The 18,129-nt window shown below is 49.1% G+C and overlaps 1 protein-coding gene across 1 annotated transcript; it reads left to right on the forward strand.

Moving 5' to 3' along the window:
* The first annotated feature begins 1,148 nt into the window (after positions 1 to 1,148).
* HEATR9 (HEAT repeat containing 9) lies at positions 1,149 to 17,710 on the forward strand. Its single transcript, XM_069542565.1, has 15 exons — positions 1,149 to 1,236; positions 2,616 to 2,665; positions 4,844 to 5,025; positions 5,274 to 5,400; positions 5,614 to 5,670; positions 5,869 to 5,925; positions 6,536 to 6,593; positions 6,955 to 7,085; positions 12,319 to 12,501; positions 12,873 to 12,965; positions 13,059 to 13,178; positions 16,012 to 16,085; positions 16,564 to 16,615; positions 17,047 to 17,133; positions 17,342 to 17,710. The coding sequence occupies exons 1-15, from the start codon at positions 1,149 to 1,151 to the stop codon at positions 17,708 to 17,710; spliced, it is 1,728 nt and encodes a 575-aa protein (XP_069398666.1).
* The last annotated feature ends 419 nt before the right edge of the window (positions 17,711 to 18,129 follow it).

Consider the following 18,129-nt stretch of genomic DNA (forward strand, 5'->3'; position numbering starts at 1 on the left):
TTCGTGAACAACAACCAAAAGACTTTTATTTCTTGCTGTCAAAGGAGGAGGTATGTGTATCATTGGGAGAAGGGATAGTTAGGGAGTTTGGGATGGATATGTACACACTGCTATATTTAAAATGGATAATCAGCAAGGACCTCCTGTATAGCACAGGGAACTCTGCTCAGTGCTGTGTGGCAGCCTGGATGGCAGGGGAGTTTTGAGAGAATGGATACATGTATATGTATGGCTGAGACCCTTCACTGTTCACCTGAAACCATCACACCATTGCTTGTTTTTTAATTATATTTATTTTAATTGGAGGCTAATTACTTTACACTATTGTAGTGGTTTCTGCCATACATTGACATGAATCAGCCACAGGAGTACATGTGTGCCCCATCCTGAACCCCCCTCCCACCTCCCTCCCCATCCCATCCCTCAGGGTCATCCCAGCGCACCGGCCCTGAGCACCCTGTCTCATGCATCGACCCTGGACTGGCGATCTATTTCACATATGGTAATATACATGTTTCAGTGCTATTCTGTCAAACCATCCCACCCTCGCCTTCTCCCACAGAGTCCAAAAGTCTGTTCTTTACATCTGTGTCTCTTTTGCTGTCTCACATATAGGATCATCATTACCATCTTTCTAAATTCCATATATATGCATTAATATACTATATTGGCACACGATTTTCAGTTAATCGGCTATACCCCAATACAAAATTAAAAGTTTTTGAAAAAAATTTTTAAAAAATAAACACTTCAGAGGAGACAAAAAAATAGCACGGGCTACGTGAGCTTGAGGTTCATTAAGTGCTTTGACTTTCTTTTCTAATTTATGCCTCACCGCCGCCCCTCGAGCTCGCCAGACAGACGTGGCTTTCCTCCCTTCAGATGAGGAAAGTGAAGCTCCCAGAGGGAAAGCGACTGGCTCAAGCTACAGGCCAGTAGATGCCGGGGCTGGGGCTCCAGAGTAGAACCAGAGTGTTCCATGCACCTAGGTGATCTTCTCACTCAACACTCGGAGGCTTCTAGCTCTAGAAGCCCAGACACCTCACTAGTCCCTCTTGTGCCGCAGACGACAGGTCTCCCTGAGCTCTGCCCCGGCTCTCGCAAGGGAGCTGTCCCTGTAGTCCCTGCCCACTCCCCAGGAGAAGAGGATGGCCTACGAAAAATCAGTCGACATCTCTGACATCAACAGGGCGATGTTCAACTGCCCATGGCTGGAATATCCAGGAAGGACCAAAGGTGAGGTTAGAATGGACAGGAGTGGAGTTGGGAATAGTGACCCGAAAAGGGAAGTTCCCTGGCCCCCACTCCCAGGCAGGAGTCCGGGTGATGTCAGCAAAGCTATGGGCAGAGTCAGGGTGGATCCTTGGGTACTTTCAAGGCTCCATACACCCCTCAAGGTAAGTTTCCAGGGCCCTCTAAGGCGGGATGTCTCTGTGACTCCCCAGCTTCTGCTTCCTCACCTGTTTTGCACTCTCACAAAGCCAAGGTTTCGAGGTGTTCCTCTTGCCCATTGTTCTTCCTCTCATCTGTCTGGCTACCTCTCCTACTTGCGCTGAAGACTCAGCTTGTGGATAATCTCTGGAAACCCTCCCTGCTCCTCCCCACCAGGTTAGGACCCCCTCATCACGATCACCTATGCCTCTATCCATCCTCACATTTATTTCCCTTTGTTAATTAATCCCCAGTAAACGGTTCTATCTTACCAGTAGACCAGTGGTTCCCAAAATATGTTCCCAGGATCAGCAGCATCAGTATTTTGTTAGACATGCAACTTCTCAGAACTTACCTGGTGATCCAGGAGTTGACTCTGTGCCACCAATGCAGAGAGCAGGGGTTCAATCCCTGGTCAGGGAACTAAGACCCCACATGCCGTGTGCACCACACCCTCCTCAACCAAAAAAGTGAATTCTCAGACCGCACCTCAGAGTTACTCTGGGGATGAGTCTTCATCTGGGGATAAGGAAATCTGTATTTTATTAAGCCCTCCAGGAACTTCCTTGGTGGCCCAGTAGTTAAGACTCTGCTTCCACTGCAAAGCAGGGCATAGGTTCAACCCCTGGTCAGGGAACTAAGATCCCACATGCCACTCAGCATGGCCAAAACAAGCAAACAAAAAACAAGACCTCTAGTTTTTTCTAGTGCCACTCACATTTGAGAACCACTGACCATTTTTACATTAGAATCCTTTGGGAAGCTTTCTAAAATGCCTAGGTCCCTTCCTTGGACAATCTGATTCAATTAGTCTGATGCAGGACTGAGGCATGTTAAAAAAATTCTCTCAAATAATTCTAATACGCAGCCAGGGATGAGACCTACTCTGCCAGACCCGTGTGTCTCCAATTTCAACATGCGTAGGAATCTTCCTCAAATAAAGATCCTGACTTGGTAGGCCTGAGAGATTCTGCATTTCTGAGAAGCTTCCAGGCTATGGCAATGCTGCTATTCCACAGACCAAGACACCAGAAACGTACAAGTCCCTTAAGGACAGGAACTGTGGCTTCTTTACGTCCCTGGTGCCTGATATCATGTTCGTTAAATGCTAATGCTCGATAAACGCATGCCCGGAAGGACAACTCTTCAGCTCACCCTTGTCCATGGTCTCCTTTGCACCACAGAACTCAGAAGAGCTGCAGCTCCCGTCCTACTTTCCTTGTCCTGTCACCAGGTGAGACCCCTGACTTCCGCCACCCCGAGAGCCTCGCTGGAGGAAGAGGGTCAGCAGACCACCCCCCCATTAAGGCTGGTTCATAGAACCCTACATGCTCCCCTGGAGGCTCAGACGGTAAAGAATCCAGCTGCCAATGCAGGAGACCTGGGTCCGATCCCTGGGTTGGGAAGATCCCCTGGAGAAGGGCATGGCTACCCCCTCCAGTATTCTTGCCTGGAGAATTCCATGGACGAGGGGAAGGCTCCATGGGGGAGCCTGGTGGGCTACAGTCCATGTGGCCACAAAGAGTCGGACACCACTGAATGACTAATACAAACATGTACTTAGAACTCCGCTCTCACCCCCGGGGCTGCCACGAACTCTGTGTGACCTTGGACAAGTGGCTTTCCCTTCCTGAACCGCAGGAGTAGCCTCTGTCACAAGCCAACCTCTGCCCCGCTCCCTTTGTTGGCTGGCTATGAGATAACATCTGTAAGGTTTTGGCTGTGTAGGCAGTTGCTTAATAATGAGTTATTTTTGAATTTCGGAGAAACAATGAACTTTTTCAACATGCTTATGTCCTAAATATTGCCTTCACCGCCTGGAATCGAAATTCAATGGGACATCCTGGGGTTTTTTGTTTGTTTGTTCTTAACTGAAGTAGAGAAGTTTATTTATTTGGCTGCTCTGGGTCTTGGTTGTGGCATGTGGGATCTAGTTCCCTGATCAGGGATTGATCACTCCCCACCGCCGGGTCCCCTGCCATGAAAGCTTGGAATCGTAGCCACTGGACCCACCAGGGAAGTCTCAATCCTGTTTTTTATTTGCTTGGTCCTTACAAAATCTGACAACCCTGCTTATAGTGAGTCAATGTCCCATTTTCTGAAGTCACGAAAATCACCTGCGAATTCATGATGGTCTCAGTCACCCCACTGGGAACCAGTAGCCAAAGCTCTTTTTCAGAGAGTTGTTGTAGAGACAGGACGGCTTGAGAAGAGACAAGAATGAATCCTTGTCAGATCTTCAGAGAAATCCCCTGACCCATCTAAAACCCCTTGGCCACAACCAGAGCTGCAGTTTCACAAGTGTCTAAGACAGATTATTTGAAGAAATCCTGTTTTTCCAATGAAACTATTAAGTTCCACGAGGACAGGAATGATAACTGTCTCCCCAGCACTGAGCACTTGGCACATAGTAGGTGCTCAATAAAAATCTGTCGAATGCCTGAGTGAATGAGCAGGAGCCCAAAATACCCCTCTCTTTACTCCACGTCTCCCCTGCCCCTGGCCTTTTCATCTCCTTGCCCAGATGACTTTTTTTTCTTTTTGGTGGCACAAGGTCTTCACTGCTGCACACGGGCTTTCTCTAGTTATGGGGAGTGAGAGCTACTGCCTGCTGTGGGCTTCTCACTGTGGTGGCTCCTCTTGGCACGGCTCATGGGCTCTAGAGCGCAGGCTCTGTAGTTATGGCAGGCAGGCTTAGTTGCTCCTTGGTATGTGGGATCCGCCCGGACCAGGGAACGAGCCTGCGTCCCCTGCATTGGCAGGCAGATTCTTATCCACTGGGCCACCAGGAAGTCCCCAGATGACTTTCTCAAGTCCCTTGAAATTCTAAACTAACTGAACTGTGGACAGTTGTCCCTTGGTGTCCACAGGGGATCCCAAACTCCATGGATACTCAAGTATAAAATGGAGTGGTGTTTGCATATAGCCTACACACATCCTCTCTCGATTATTTATAATACCTAATACAATGTAAATTGTATGTAAAGGGTTACCGGGTACATGGCAAATTCAAGTTTTGCTTTTGGGAACTTCTTAGAATTGTTTTTCCCCCTAATATTTTGAACCCATGGTTGGTTGAATCCATGGATGTGGAACCTGTGGATACAGTGGGCCAACTGTACTCAGATCAACTTACAAACCGGCAACGGTTTCCCAGTCTTTATGTCAGTGGTCCTTCACCTTGGGAGGGGTACAGAACAAGGATGATTAGCCCCATTTTGCAGATGAGAAGACTGAGACCTTGGTAGGGTAAAGTCGCTTGCCCGAGTCACACAGCTTGTTAGGAGCTGGCTGTGTCTTCAGGACGAGAGGCTGAAGGGTATTTCCCTCGTCTAGTCCCTTCTCGCCCTGGCCCTTTTCCTGGCTGAGAAATGTCCCCTGTGGCTGCTCTGCCACTCGCCCCTGCCTCCAGGCACCAAAGGAAGAGTTTCCCCCAAGTCCAGAGTGCTGGAGGGAGCACCCGAGCAAGCCAAATGCCATACCTTACTGCTACTACAAGAAGCCTGAGCTCTACACACACTGGTATACCCTGTATGATCGCCGAAAGCAACGGGAGGCCCAGAAGACACTGTGGAAAATGAGAGATCACCCCAGGTGTGTTTCGTCTCTTCCTGTTCTCCACGCCCTCCCCATCTTCTAAGAAAGGATGGAAAGAGAAGAAAGGGGTGGAGTAGGGCTGGGGGGCTGGGGTGGGCCAAATCAGCCTACAGACCCCCGAGGAGACCCTGGGGTAGATGGAAGCTGATCTGAGCTGGGCTGAGGACCAGAGGCAGAGGAGAGTCTGTGAAGTAAGGAGGAAGGGAACAAGGGGACCAGGGCTACCTGTGTGATTTCTCCCACAGGTACCTCAAGGAGGGTACCCTCAGCCAAAAGCTCCATCTCCCCATGAGCAAGCTGACTCGCAGGTCTCCAATGGAGTCCAAGCCCTTAGACCCTGCTGGAGACCCCCTGAAGTGGCAAAGGTTAAAGGTCAGGGGCCATGGCAGGAGCCGGGGCAGAATGGGGAGACTCTGAGGATGCCTTTACCTCGGGCTCACACTATCCTTCCACCCTCAGACCCCGCCAGCAAAAGGGAGCTGGGGAAGAAGAGTGGAATGGGTGAGCTCCTTCCACTTTGAAAGAAGCATGATAGAACTATATTTGTCCCTTTCTTCCCTTCCACATGCTTCCCTGGATGGGCAGGAACTCACAGAAAGCCTGAAATCTCCCAGTGAGGATGAACAGCTCTACGCAGCCCAGGTGAGAAGTGGCAAGGGTGGAGGGGTGTGGTTACAGGCCAGGTAGATGTCGGCTGAGCTGGTGAGGAGAAAGATGCTGGAGGTGGAGGGCAGGGAGGGAGTGATGTTCCAAGAACAACCTCCAGCAGTGTCCAGAAGGTGGCAGCTCGTGGCGGTGGTGTCCAGGCTCTCTTCCTTTTCCTCTCTCCTGTTCCTGCAGGCTCTGGGGTGCCTGGGGGTCAGCGACAAGTTTGTCTTGGACGCACTGTGGCAGGTGGTGAGTCTGGGGCTGCACGGAGTCCAGGAGAGGAGGACACAGGGCCTGCGGTCTGCAGAGCCTTGGCACCTGAGCACAGACAAGGCCCACCAGGGCCAAGGATGATGGGTCAGATGCTGGAAGGAGGCAGCCGCCTTGTGCGACATGTGCCCAGCTCATGCCCTTGGCTCCTTTAAAGGGCAGCTTGATCTTAAAGGATGGGGAAGGGGGGATCTGAAGATCCCCTTTGTCTGACAGAGAAGTTGACTTTGGGGGTGGGGGTGGGCTGTGTTCTTACCCATAATCTCATTTAAATCTTTTGATACTAGAACTAGTTAGCAGTAGCTGCATTTTTCTAATGAGAAAATGAAAGCTCCGAGAGGCCAGGTGACCTGCCCTAGGCCTCGTGGCTATCAGACACCAGATACTCCTAAGACACCAGTCTTACTCCTAAGTTATGGTCCTTCCATCACACCACCCTGCCCACACCCGTGTTTGAACATAAACAGGTCACTCTCTAGGCCTCGGTTTCCTCACCTGTAAAATGAAAAGTTAAGCTGAGCTGATCCTGAAAGCTCCTGATATTCCACCACCTTAGGGCATGTTCCCACCCTCCACCCCCTTAAATCAGGCCCAAGCCGGATCGGAGAAACTGAAGTATGAGGCCTGTCGAACCCTGGCCATCCTGGGTGAGTGGGTCCCCCCCTGGGTGGGAGTAGGGGCAGGGAAGGAAGGAGGCTATGTAGCCACAATCCACCTTTAGGGAAAGACAGAAGGCAGTGGACGGCCCCCCAACTGCAACCTAGTCATTGGCAGGTCTGGGAGTGATCTGAGAGATTGTTGGGCAGAGAGAGGAAGGTGGGGTGAAGAGGGAGAAGAGGTGGGAAGGAGACAGAGAGCAGGTTCTGGGAACTGCGGTTATGCTCAGCCAGCTGCTCTGGTGTCCTGGGGGGACGGCCGACCGTGGGACCTCAGTGGAGTCAGGTGGAGTCTGGCAGAGAGGAGCCGCCCCAGAGGCTCCGCCCTGACCTGAGGCTCCTCCCTGTCCAGGATGCCTGAAAAAGCATGTGATCCAAACTCTCATCAAGAAGTTGAAGGGCCAAAATGAGGGGCAGAGGATGGATACTCTGATAGCACTTCGGGCGGCTCTGGACTCCTGGGCTGCTGTCCCCAGAGATCAGGTGACTGGGGGGGAAGAGTCAGTCCCCGGGGCAAGGTCGGACAGGTCATCAATGGTGCTGGCTGGGGGTTAAGCCAGAGAGAGGGTAACCAGCTCCTAGTTCTGATGAGGGGGATGATGTCCTTGTGGAGTCCCCTGAGGAATAGGTTGCCGGGACAGAATCATTGGTGTAGCTCCCGAACTGGTCATGCCACCTCTGAAAAGCCAGCTTTCGGAGTTGTCATTTGTCCTTCTCTAAAGTGGCTATAGTAGTTACAGCATCGTTGAGAAGATTAAATGAGATAATATATGCAAAGCACCTACTTCAATGCCTAGATTTATTTTTTTATATACATTTATTTATTTGGCTGCACCAGGTCTTATTTGCGCCATGCAAACTCTTAGTTGTGGCATGTGGGATAGAGTTCCCCGTTCAGGGATCGACCCTGGGCGCACTGCATCGGGAGTGTGGAGTCCTAGCCACTGGTCTCCACGGAAGTCCCAGCGCCTGTGCTCTTCCAGTGACCACGCCTCATCCTTAAAATAACCTGCTAAAGGAAAACCTCTGCCCAGAGGGGACAGGGACCAAGGAAGTCTGCTGACACTACTTGAGATTTTTCCCCTTTAGGATCCTCTTATTTTGACCCCATCACTGCTCCACATAAAATAGAATTCATTACATCCACTTACTCAACAAACCTACACTGAACAGCTATCATGGGCCAGACATCAACCTAGGCCCTTGGGATATGTCAGCAAACAAAGCAAGCAGAGATCTCAGCTTTGGGTAGAGCTTACATTCCAGTGAGGTGGGGGAAGTGGGGAGGGGAGACAGGTGAAAGTGAAAGTCACTCAGTTGTGTCTGACTCTTTGCGACCCCGTGGACTATACAGTCCATGGAATTCTCTAGGCCCGAATACTGGACTGGGTAGCCTTTCCCTTCCCCAGGGGATCTTCCCAACCCAGGGATCGAACCTAGGTCTCCCTCATTGCCGGCAGATTCTTTCCCAGCTGAGCTACAGGAGAAGCCCAGGGAGACATGTAATAACCAACAAATTTCATTATAGAGTGTGTCAGATACAGCAAGTGGGAGACTTATGTAGAGGGATGAGAGTGACTGGGATGATGAGGGATGAGAGTGACTGGGGATGCTGAGTGCAGATGAGTATGTTAGATACAGCAAGTGGGAGACTTATGTAGAGGGATGAGAGTGACCGGGATGATGAGGGATGAGAGTGACCGGGATGCTGAATGCAGATGGAATGAGTTGCAATTTTAAACACGAGGGACAGGGGAGGCCTCACGTGGAAGTCGTCGTCTGAGCTCAAGCACGAAGGTGAGGGGTGAGCCTTGCAGATATCTGAGAGAAGGTATTCCCAGCAAAGGAAGAATCGAGCCAAAGTCCCGAAGGCAGGGGCAGGCTTGGTATGGGCAAGGAACAGCAAGGAGGCCCTGTGACAGAAGTGGGGTGGGAGCAGAGAAAGCAGGAGGAAATGAAGTTGGGCCAAAGACGCTAATAGGAGACTAGCGCATATGAGGCCTTCTGGACGACTTTAAGTACTTGAGCTTTTCTCCCGAGTGGAATAGGTTTTTGAACAAAGCAATGATGTGCTCTAACTTACGTTTCAAAAGTTCACTCTGGGGGACTTCCCTGGTGGTCCAGTGGTTAAAACTCTGTGCTCCCAGTGCAGGGGGACTGGGTTCAGTCCCTGGTTGATCCCTGGTTGGGGAACTAAGATCCCTCATGTGGCACAGTGGCCAAAAAAACAAAAAAACGTTCACTCTGACTGCTGTGTTGAAGAAAGACGGGCAGGGGATGAAAGGCAAAAGTGGAAGCCGAGAGACCAGTTAGGAGTTGTTAAAGCAGTCCTGGTGAGGCACGATGGTGGCTTGGACCACAGTGGTTGCAGTGGGGTTGGTAAGCAGTTATTAAGTTCTGAATATGTATATATGTATTAATATTTATCGATTTGTTTTGGCTGTGTCGGGTCTTGGTTGCAGCATGCAGGCTCTTGTAGTTGCAGCATGTGGGATCTAGTTCCCTGAAGAGGGATCAAACCCAGGCCCCCTTCACTGGGAGTCTCAGCCACTGGACCACAAGGGAAATCCCCTGCATATATTTTTAAAGTAAAACTCTGACAGGTTAAATGTGAGCTATAAGAGAAAGTGAGGCAACAAGGAGGAAGCCAAGGCTTTTGGCCTAGAAACTGAAAGGATGGAGTTGTCATCAGCTAAGATGAGTTTCCCTGATAGCTCAGTTGATAAAGAATCTGCCTGCAATGCAGGAGACCCTGGTTCAACTCCTGAGTCGGGAAGATCCCCTGGAGACAGGATAGGCTACCCACTCCAATATTCTTGGGCTTCCCTTGTGGCTCAGCTGGTAAAGAATCTGCTGGCAGTGCCAGAGACCTAGGTTCATTCAAACCTGGGTTCTATCCCTGGGTTGGGAAGATCCCCTGGAGAAGGAAAAGGCTACCCATTCCAGTATTCTGGCCTGGAGAATTCCATGGACTGTATAGTCCATGGGGACAGGACTGAGCAACTTTCACTTCACTTCAAGATGGAGAAAGCTGCACATGGAACAGGCTTGGAGGTAATATCAGAAGTCCAGTTTTGGACAAGTTGTGTTTGTGACGTCTTCTGGACATCCAAAGGAAACAACAAACAAGTAGCTGGATATACAATTTGGAGTTCAGAAGCCTGAACCAGTGGAAGAAATCTATGAGTTGTCAGCATATAGGTCATTCAACAAGATGAGATCACTAAGAATCAAGAATCAAGCCTTGGGGCACCCCAGTGTTTAGAGGTCAGAGATAAGAGGAAGAACCAATAAATATTAAGAAGTAGCCAACAGGTAGGAAGACAACCAATAGTGTGGTATACTGAAAATCAAGTAGAGAACCTTCATCAAGGAAAAGGAGACAAATCAACCATATCAAATAATATAAGGGCTGAGAATCCATACAATGGCTTTAACCACATGGGTGGATCATTGATTATCTTAACAAGAACTACTCTGGTGGGGCAGTGAAAGTCTGAATGGAGTAGGGTTAAGAGAAAATGGGAGGAAAGAAGGGCAAGCTGGCAAGAATGGGCAACTGTCCAAGTTTTCCTGGAAAGAGCTGTAGTCAGCAGCAGGGGTAAATTCTAGAAAGAGAAAAAACAGCAGCATGTGTCAACGCTGAGGAGTAACGATCCAGTCGTTAGGAAAATGATCGTTTGGAAGAGGGTGGGAAGAGTTGGGCAGCAATGTTCTTGAGAAGATGAGAAGGGACGAGAGCAAACACATAAGAGACTGACTTTATTTTTTTAATATTTTTATTTATTTGGCTGCACCAAGTCTTGGTTGTGGCATGCGGAATCTCTCATTGCCTGTGGACCCTTGGTGGCAGCATGTGGGATCTAGCTTCCTGACCAGAGATCGAACCTGGGCCCCCTGCAATGGGAGTGTGCAGTCCTAGCCACCAGACCACCAGGAAAGTCCCCAAGATTGACTTTTTTAGATAGATGGTCATGGTCCACAGTAATGCGGAAAGGAAGGAATATGGGTGCAGGTGTTGAAAGTTGGACGAGTGGTGGTGAGTGTCTCTGGAACTTCTTTTCTAGTTGCTTTTATTTTGCTCAATAAAGTAGGAAGCAAGGTCATCAACTTAAGAGAACAGAGGAGGAAGTGTTAGAGTGTCCAGAGGAAGGAATATGAATTAGGAAGGTGGGAAACAGAACTGCCCAGGGAAAAGCAGTCTGACCGTTAGGCATCATTAAGGGTTTTCTTAAGGTTTGTGTTCATATACTTCAAGCAAGATTAGTCATCATTACTTTGATTTCCTCTGGGAAGTGCAGGCATAGAGTCGGTGGAGAGTTTAATACAATAAAGAGGGGGTAAAGGAGTTCAGGGACCATGGAACTGAAGCTGGGTAAAAGGGAAGAAAGTGAGGAGGAGGGCAAAGTTGCTCAATGAATTGTTAGTCTTCATGCAGTCCAACAACTTTTTAAATAGAGTGATTTATTAGCATTAAATATACAAAAAAATTCACTTTCGTTTTTATTTATAAGAATTTGAAAGTAAAGAATATAAAAGTTACAGATAAATTCTTTCATTAAGAAAAGTTTAAAAAATAAAAGAGCAATGGCAATAACACAATATGCCCAAGTGATAGATCTGACCGTGTACTTTTATAAACCTTCACAGTCCCCCGTATATACATCTACATTTACATAAAAGAACTCATCTTTTATGTAATATCCAAGTAAAGACTCCCAATTCCTGTTTAGAAGAATTCAATTAACAACAGGAATAAATAGGAGCACTCTGACCGCACTATACAAATGTAAGGAAATTTTATAGACAATTTACGATAGAAAAAATTACATGAGTAACTAACCCACATATATATTCACGTACAGATAATGAAATAAGTTCAAAGTAAAGCTATTTAATATACTCCTTTAAAAAAAATTCATTGGCTTTACCTTGTTGTGTTAAGTTTTCACTGTACAGCAAAGTGAATCAGTCATTAGTATCTATTGTTGCTGTTTAGTCAACAAACTTGGACAAAACATGTCCAACTCCTTGGCAGCTCCATGGACTGCAGCCCACCAGGCTCCTCTGTCCATTGGATTTTCCAGGCAAGAATACTGGAGTGGGTTGCCATTTCCCTTTCCAGGGGATCTTCCCAACCCAGGGATCGAACCCGGGTCTCCTACATTGGCAGGCAAGTTCTTCACCACTGGGCCACCAGGGAAGCCCCATACGTTTTTGGATTTCCTTCCCATTTAGGTCATCACACAGCACTGAGCAGAGTTCCCTGTGCTATACAGTAGGTAGAACAGTAAGTGCTGACATCAGAGGAGAACCAGAAAGACAGGAGGAGAGGGAGTCAGAGAGAAGCTGCAGTAACGGGTAACGATGAAGTCCCGCTGTGGGAATTGACGGCTGACATAGCGCCAAGGACAAGGTTATGGGAGGAGAGGCGTCGGGGCAATGACCTGTATATTTTTTTCAAATGCCAAGAGCTGAGACAGCAGAGGTATTAAAGAGAGTAACGCCGACCCACTCACAAGAAGAAGTCATAGAGAAGTGAAAGGATGTAGCTGGGAGCAAGCAGATGGCAGCAAGAAGAAGGGAAGTGGGTAAACTGAGCTCTTGACAGGAGACTCCTTCTGGGGAAGAGGGAGAATGGGCTGGAAGCAGTCATGAATTGCCCTCACAAAGCCTAGCCGGAGACCTGCTCCAACCGCCCCGTCTCCCTCTCAAGAGGACTCAGGTGGAGGATGAAGAGAAGCTGGCGCTGGTGCTACTGATGCTGATAAAGAAGGCAGCGTACAAGGCGGCGGCGGAGGCGGCCCTGTGCTTGGGGCTCCTGAGGCCCCACAGCAACGTGGCCCGGGAGCACTTGCTGCAGTGCCTGTGCCAAGGGCCGAAGACCCAGCAGATGAAGGTGTGAGGGGCGGGGGGCCGGGCTCCCTGGGGAGCCCTGGGGAAACGGTGCTGACTCTGGTGGGCTCTGGTCCCTGTCATCCTCATCCCAGAGAAAAGGAGCTTCAGCAGGGAGCACCGCAGGGTCCTCTGTGTGTTTGTGAATATGTATATGGGTTGCGTGGGAGCCAGTGTACACAGATCTGTGTATAGTCCATTCATTCATATATGTGCACGTGTGCGCTCACATGAACTTACACACTCACTCATGAGGCCAAGAGGGAGGAGAAAGGACTCTGCCTGTTTCCTACAAGTTCTAGCCCTCAAGCGTGCTTGGCCATCCAAATGCCTCTTGGTCTGGTGTACCCCACCCCGCCCTGCCCACCCCCACAGGCACTCACTGTGCTGGTCAAGATAATGGGTGTGCACTCAGCCACAGTTGTCAGGAGCATCCTGGACCAGCTGTCCTGTTCCAGCGTCCTGGAGGTAAGCTCTCAACTGCCTAGTACCCTTCCTGCTCCAGCACAAGGATGTGCTGGGGGATGAGGAAGGTGGGCTGTCCTTTGTGTCTGCCCTCAGCACCGTTTTGAAGCCATGCAGATGCTCAAGGCCATAGGACTGGAATGGATCCAGGCACATGGTCTGGAAGACCTCACATTTGACCTACTCAGGAGGAAGACATATAATGAACCCTTCTTTGTAAGTGAGACCAACGCTCCCAAGCCCAGACAGCCCAAACCTGTCTCTTCACCTTTCCCTAAAGGACCCCCACCCTGCCTTGGCTCCCACCACACTGCCCCCCAAAGTTCAGTTCAGTTTAGTTCAGTTCAGTCACTCAGTTGTGTCCAACTCTTTGCAACCCAATGGACTGCAGCAAGCCAGGCTTCCCTATCCATCACCAACTCCTGGGGCTTGCTCAAATTCATGTCCATCAAGTCAGTGATGCCATCTACCACCTCATCCTCTATTGTCCCCTTCTCCTCCTGCCTGCAATCTTTCCCAACATTAAGGTCTTTTCCAATGAGTCACTTCTTCGCATCAGGTGGCCAAAGTATTGGAGCTTCAGCTTCAGCATCAGTCCTTCCAATGAATATTCAGGACTGATTTCCTTTAGGATTGACTGGTTTGATCTCCTTGCAGTTCAAGGGACTCTCAAGAGTCTTCTCCAGCACCACAGTTCAAAAGCATCAATTCTTCGGCACTCAGCTTTCTTTATAGTCCAACTCTCACATCCATACATGACTACTGGAAAAACCATAGCTTTGACTATGTGAACCTTTGTCAGTGAAGTAATGTTTCTGCTTTTTAATATGCTGTCTAGGTTGGTCATAGCTTTTCTTCCAAGGAGCAAGTGTCTTTTGATTTTGTGACTGCAGTCACCATCTGCAGTGATTTTGGAGCCCAAAACAATAAAGTCTGTCACTGTTTCCATTGTTTCCCCATCTATTTGCCATGAACTGATGGGACATGAACTGATGGGATGCCATGATCTTAGTTTTTTGAATATTGAGTTTTAAGCCAGCTTTTTCACTCTCCTCTTTCACTTTCATCAAGAGGCTCTTCAGTTCCTCTTCACTTTCTGCTGTAAGGGAGGTATCATCTGCATATCTGAGGTTATTGATATTTCTCCCATCAATCTTGATTCTAGCTTGTGTTCATCCAGTCCAGCATTTTGCATGATGTACTCTGCATATAGATTAAATAAACAAGGTAACAAAATACAGCCTTGACATACTCCTTTCCCAATTTGGAACCAGTCCGTTGTTTCACACCTGGTTCTAGATGTTGCTTCTTGACCTGAATACAGATTTCTCAGGAGGTAGGTCAGGTGGTCTGGTATTGTCTCTTTAAGAATTTTACACCAGTTTGTTGTGATCCACACAGTCAAAGGCTTTGGCATAGTCAATGAAGCAGAAGTAAGTGTTTTTCTGGAATTCTCTTGCTATTTCTATGATCCAACAGGTGTTGGAAATTTGATCTCTTGTTCCTCTTCCTTTTCTAAATCCAGCTTGAACATCTGGAAGTTCTCGGTTCACATACTTAGCTTGGAGAATTTTCAACATTACTTTACTAGCATGTGAGATGAGTGCAATTGTGCAGTAGTTTGAACTTTCTTTGGCATTGCCTTTCTTTGGGATTGGAATAAACCTTTTCCAGTCCTGTGGCCACTGCTGAGTTTTCCAAATCTGCTGGCATATTGAGTGTAGCACTTTCACAGCATCATCTTTGGGGATCTGAAATAACTCACCTGGAATTCCATCACCTATACTAACATTGTTCGTAGTGATGCTTCCTAAGGCCCTCTTGACTTCACACTCCATGATGTCTGGCTCCATACAACACCATCATGGTTCTCTGGGTCGTTGATCTTTTTTGTGTAGTTCTTCTGTGTATGCATGCCCCCCAAAGCGTGCATCACACTCCCCAGAATACAGCTCCTGTCTCCAAGCTGTCTGGCCTCTGTGCAGGCAGTCCTCTCAGCTTAAAGTGCCCTGTTATTCCTCCCTCCCCTGAAAGGTGGAAAACTGCCTCTGCTTTCAGTTCCACTGGTAAGTAGCTCCTCTCTCCTACTGCCTATTAAAATATGATTACCCCTTCCAGACCAGCCCAGACAACACCTCCTATGGGAAGCTTTCCAATCACCACCAACAGAATCACCCTGCCTTCCCCTGCACTTTTACCTTTCTTAGAGCTTGCTACAAAGCCAGCCACAGCACTGCTAAAGACATTTTTCTAACCTGTGAATCAGATTGCAGCTCACCTCTGCAAAGAACTTCTCAGTTACTCCCCAAGCTCTCAGGAGGGCTTACATAGCCCTTCACCACCCAAGACCTGTCTGACTCTTTATCCTCACCACACTCGTGCCCAGCCACGCACCAGCAGTGCTTAGGAGCACCCTGTCCTGACTTACACCCATGGTCCCAGTGTAATTGCTCAGTGTCCCACTCTGAAGACTCTGTATGGTCACCTAGCTAAACTGAACCATTTCCTGTCCCCTAACCTCTCTGTGCTCTCTCCTGCCTCCAGGCCTTTGTACCTGCTTTCCTCAGCCCAGGGAAGTTGGCCCCTAGCCTCTCAGCCTGGCTAACTCCTACTCATGCCTCAGGTTTCAGCTGCGACATCACTTCCTTCAGGAAGTCTTCCTGGAACTCAGACTGAGTTAGGAGACCCTCCTGTTGTCCCTACATTTAGTTCACGAGTCTGACTGCCTGTTCACTTGTCTGTTTCCCCCACCAGACCGTGAGCTCCCTGAGGCAAGGGCCATACACACAGCACAAAGTAACCTCTCAATGAAGGTCGATGGTCCAGTGGTTAAGATTTCACCTTCCAGTGCAGGGGCTGTGGGTTCAATCCCTGGTCAGGGAGCTAGGATTCCACATGCCTTGTGGGCCAAAAAACCAAAACGTGACACAGAAACAATACTGTAGCAAATTCAATAAAGGCTAAAAAATGGTCCACATCCAAAAGAAAAGTTTGGGAAGCACTTAAGAGCACACCCCTGAGCCTCTGTCCCACCTTAATCTCTCTTCAGGCTATGAGGCAGGCTGTTGCTGAAACCGTGGAAGAGCTTAAGATGAAGCCCATGATGCTGAACTTGGTGGAGGCGTGAGTGGCTTGGGCTGGGAGCTACCAGGGCCAAATCCTAGGCTGTGGGAAGAGGACAGAAGGCCAGTGAGAGCGGAGAGCCTACTGCCTGGTCTCAGATCACACTGCCCAGGCCACTGGCCAAGTCACTCTTTGACCTCTGGGCTTTTCTTCATCTGTAAAAGGGGCTGGTAATACCTACCACTCAGAGGTACTATTTAAAGCTCAAGTTAAGATGAGGACTTGGAAGGGATTTGTAAACGGTAAAGTTCTGGACAAATGTGAGTCCTGATCATCACACAGAGCCCCTCGGAAAACTGTTGTACCGACCTCTCCCTTTCCAGTCCCTTTCCTGACCCAAGAAACAAGAAGGGGCCGTTAATGAAATTAACATCACTCATCAGCTTTATACCTGAGTCACTCTGGACTGTAACAAGCAGCCAGTCTTCCTCCCCTACCCTTTAACTGGACCACAACACACTCACTCCCTTCTCTTCAGGCAGCTGATGAGCTCAAATGCATTGGCACGCAAGGAAGCAGTCATCTCTCTGGTAAGGCCAGCTCCGCAACTCTGACCAGATGTGTTGATGGCTGGGGGAGTGGGCAGTCCAGGAGAGCTACTGAGGGGAAGAAAGGGCGGCAAAGTGTGGGGAGGTGGTTTGCCGGCTTTTTTAGACTACCCACTGTACCAGGAGTTAAGGGAAAGCTTTTCTGCAGGACTGGAGCTGGGTAGGAGAAGGGACAGGTGAAGGGTGTGAGGGGCATTGCTCAGATGTGACAGAAACTATCTTGACCCCTCTGGTGAAAAAAATTGTACCAGAACCCAATGCAGAGGCAGGCCCTCAAAGGTAAGGAAGCAGCTGGGAAGCCACATCTCCTGTCCAGGTAAAGGGTCATCATGAGGGCGCTAGAATGGAAGAGAGTGTAGACGGGGCATCTTCCTGGGCCGGCTACTGAGATGCCCTCATCCTGCCTCTGCCAGAGTGTCCTGGGGATCCGCAGCCCACAGGTGTTCCACTTGGTCCTGGACATGCTGGATGTGGAGAAGAACGCGTCTGTGAAGAAGAGTGTAAGGCATCCCTGCTCTCCTCTTCCTCCAGCCTCTCCCACTCTCCTCACACAACATGCCCTCTGACGGACGGGAAGGGAATAAGCCCTTAGACGTTGTCCCTTGACCTCATTCCCTGGGACTCAGAGTGACCTGTGGCCAGAATTCCCCTTCCCGCCTCCCAGGGCTGGCCTGAAGGGAGCCAGCCACGGGGCTTGTTTCAATGCAGCTACAAGAAACATTAATTCTTTTGGCCTCCATCGATCCCTGGATCCAAAACAAGCTAAAGAACAAGGTTCTTTTTGTATGTGAGATGCCAAAGACCAGCACGAAGGTGGAGTTCACAAGGTTCCGGAAAGAGCCTGAGAAACCTGAAGAGTCAAATATCCAAGATTTTCAACTTACAGAGCTGAACCCCTTGTTTCTTACAAAGTCCAGTGCCATGTTAGACCACCAGAAAAAGCTAAACCCCCAGAAAGGGTCTGATACCCCTGGCTTCCTACCCTCTTTCTCTATATCCCCAAAACACAAGTCACAGGGGTCCTGGGCACAAGGGATCAGAAAACAGCTCCAGATCTTTGCTGAGACCCCCAACTAGGTCAGTGGTTTAGGTCGAGTCCCTGCTCTTTTCTTAAGGGTGCTTCTCAGGCTCGCCTGAGAAAATGTTCAGTACTTATCTTCCATGAATAAATGAGCATCACTCTACCTACCTTCATCATGATGATGGTTCCCTTCCTCATGAGCTGCACTGAAACACAGATCTCCTCACTCCTGGCTGGGCCTTCCTTGCTCTCAGCCACATGTCCTTTCCACGAGACAAACCTGCTCTGGATGGCCAGCCTGTCGTCCTACATCAAGTCCTTTGTCTGCACCCAGAATGTGATGACAAAGCCAGAGCTGAGCCTCTGTCCAGAGGGGGCTGCTGAGGAGGAAAATGGGAGAAAATCCTGGAGAGCTTGGCTCTTGGGCCATTTCCTCTTACTAACTAGTCCCTCCCCATCCCCCCTCCCCATTTCC

This window comes from Ovis canadensis, chromosome 11 (assembly GCF_042477335.2).
Source record: "Ovis canadensis isolate MfBH-ARS-UI-01 breed Bighorn chromosome 11, ARS-UI_OviCan_v2, whole genome shotgun sequence".
Taxonomy (NCBI): domain Eukaryota; kingdom Metazoa; phylum Chordata; class Mammalia; order Artiodactyla; family Bovidae; genus Ovis; species Ovis canadensis.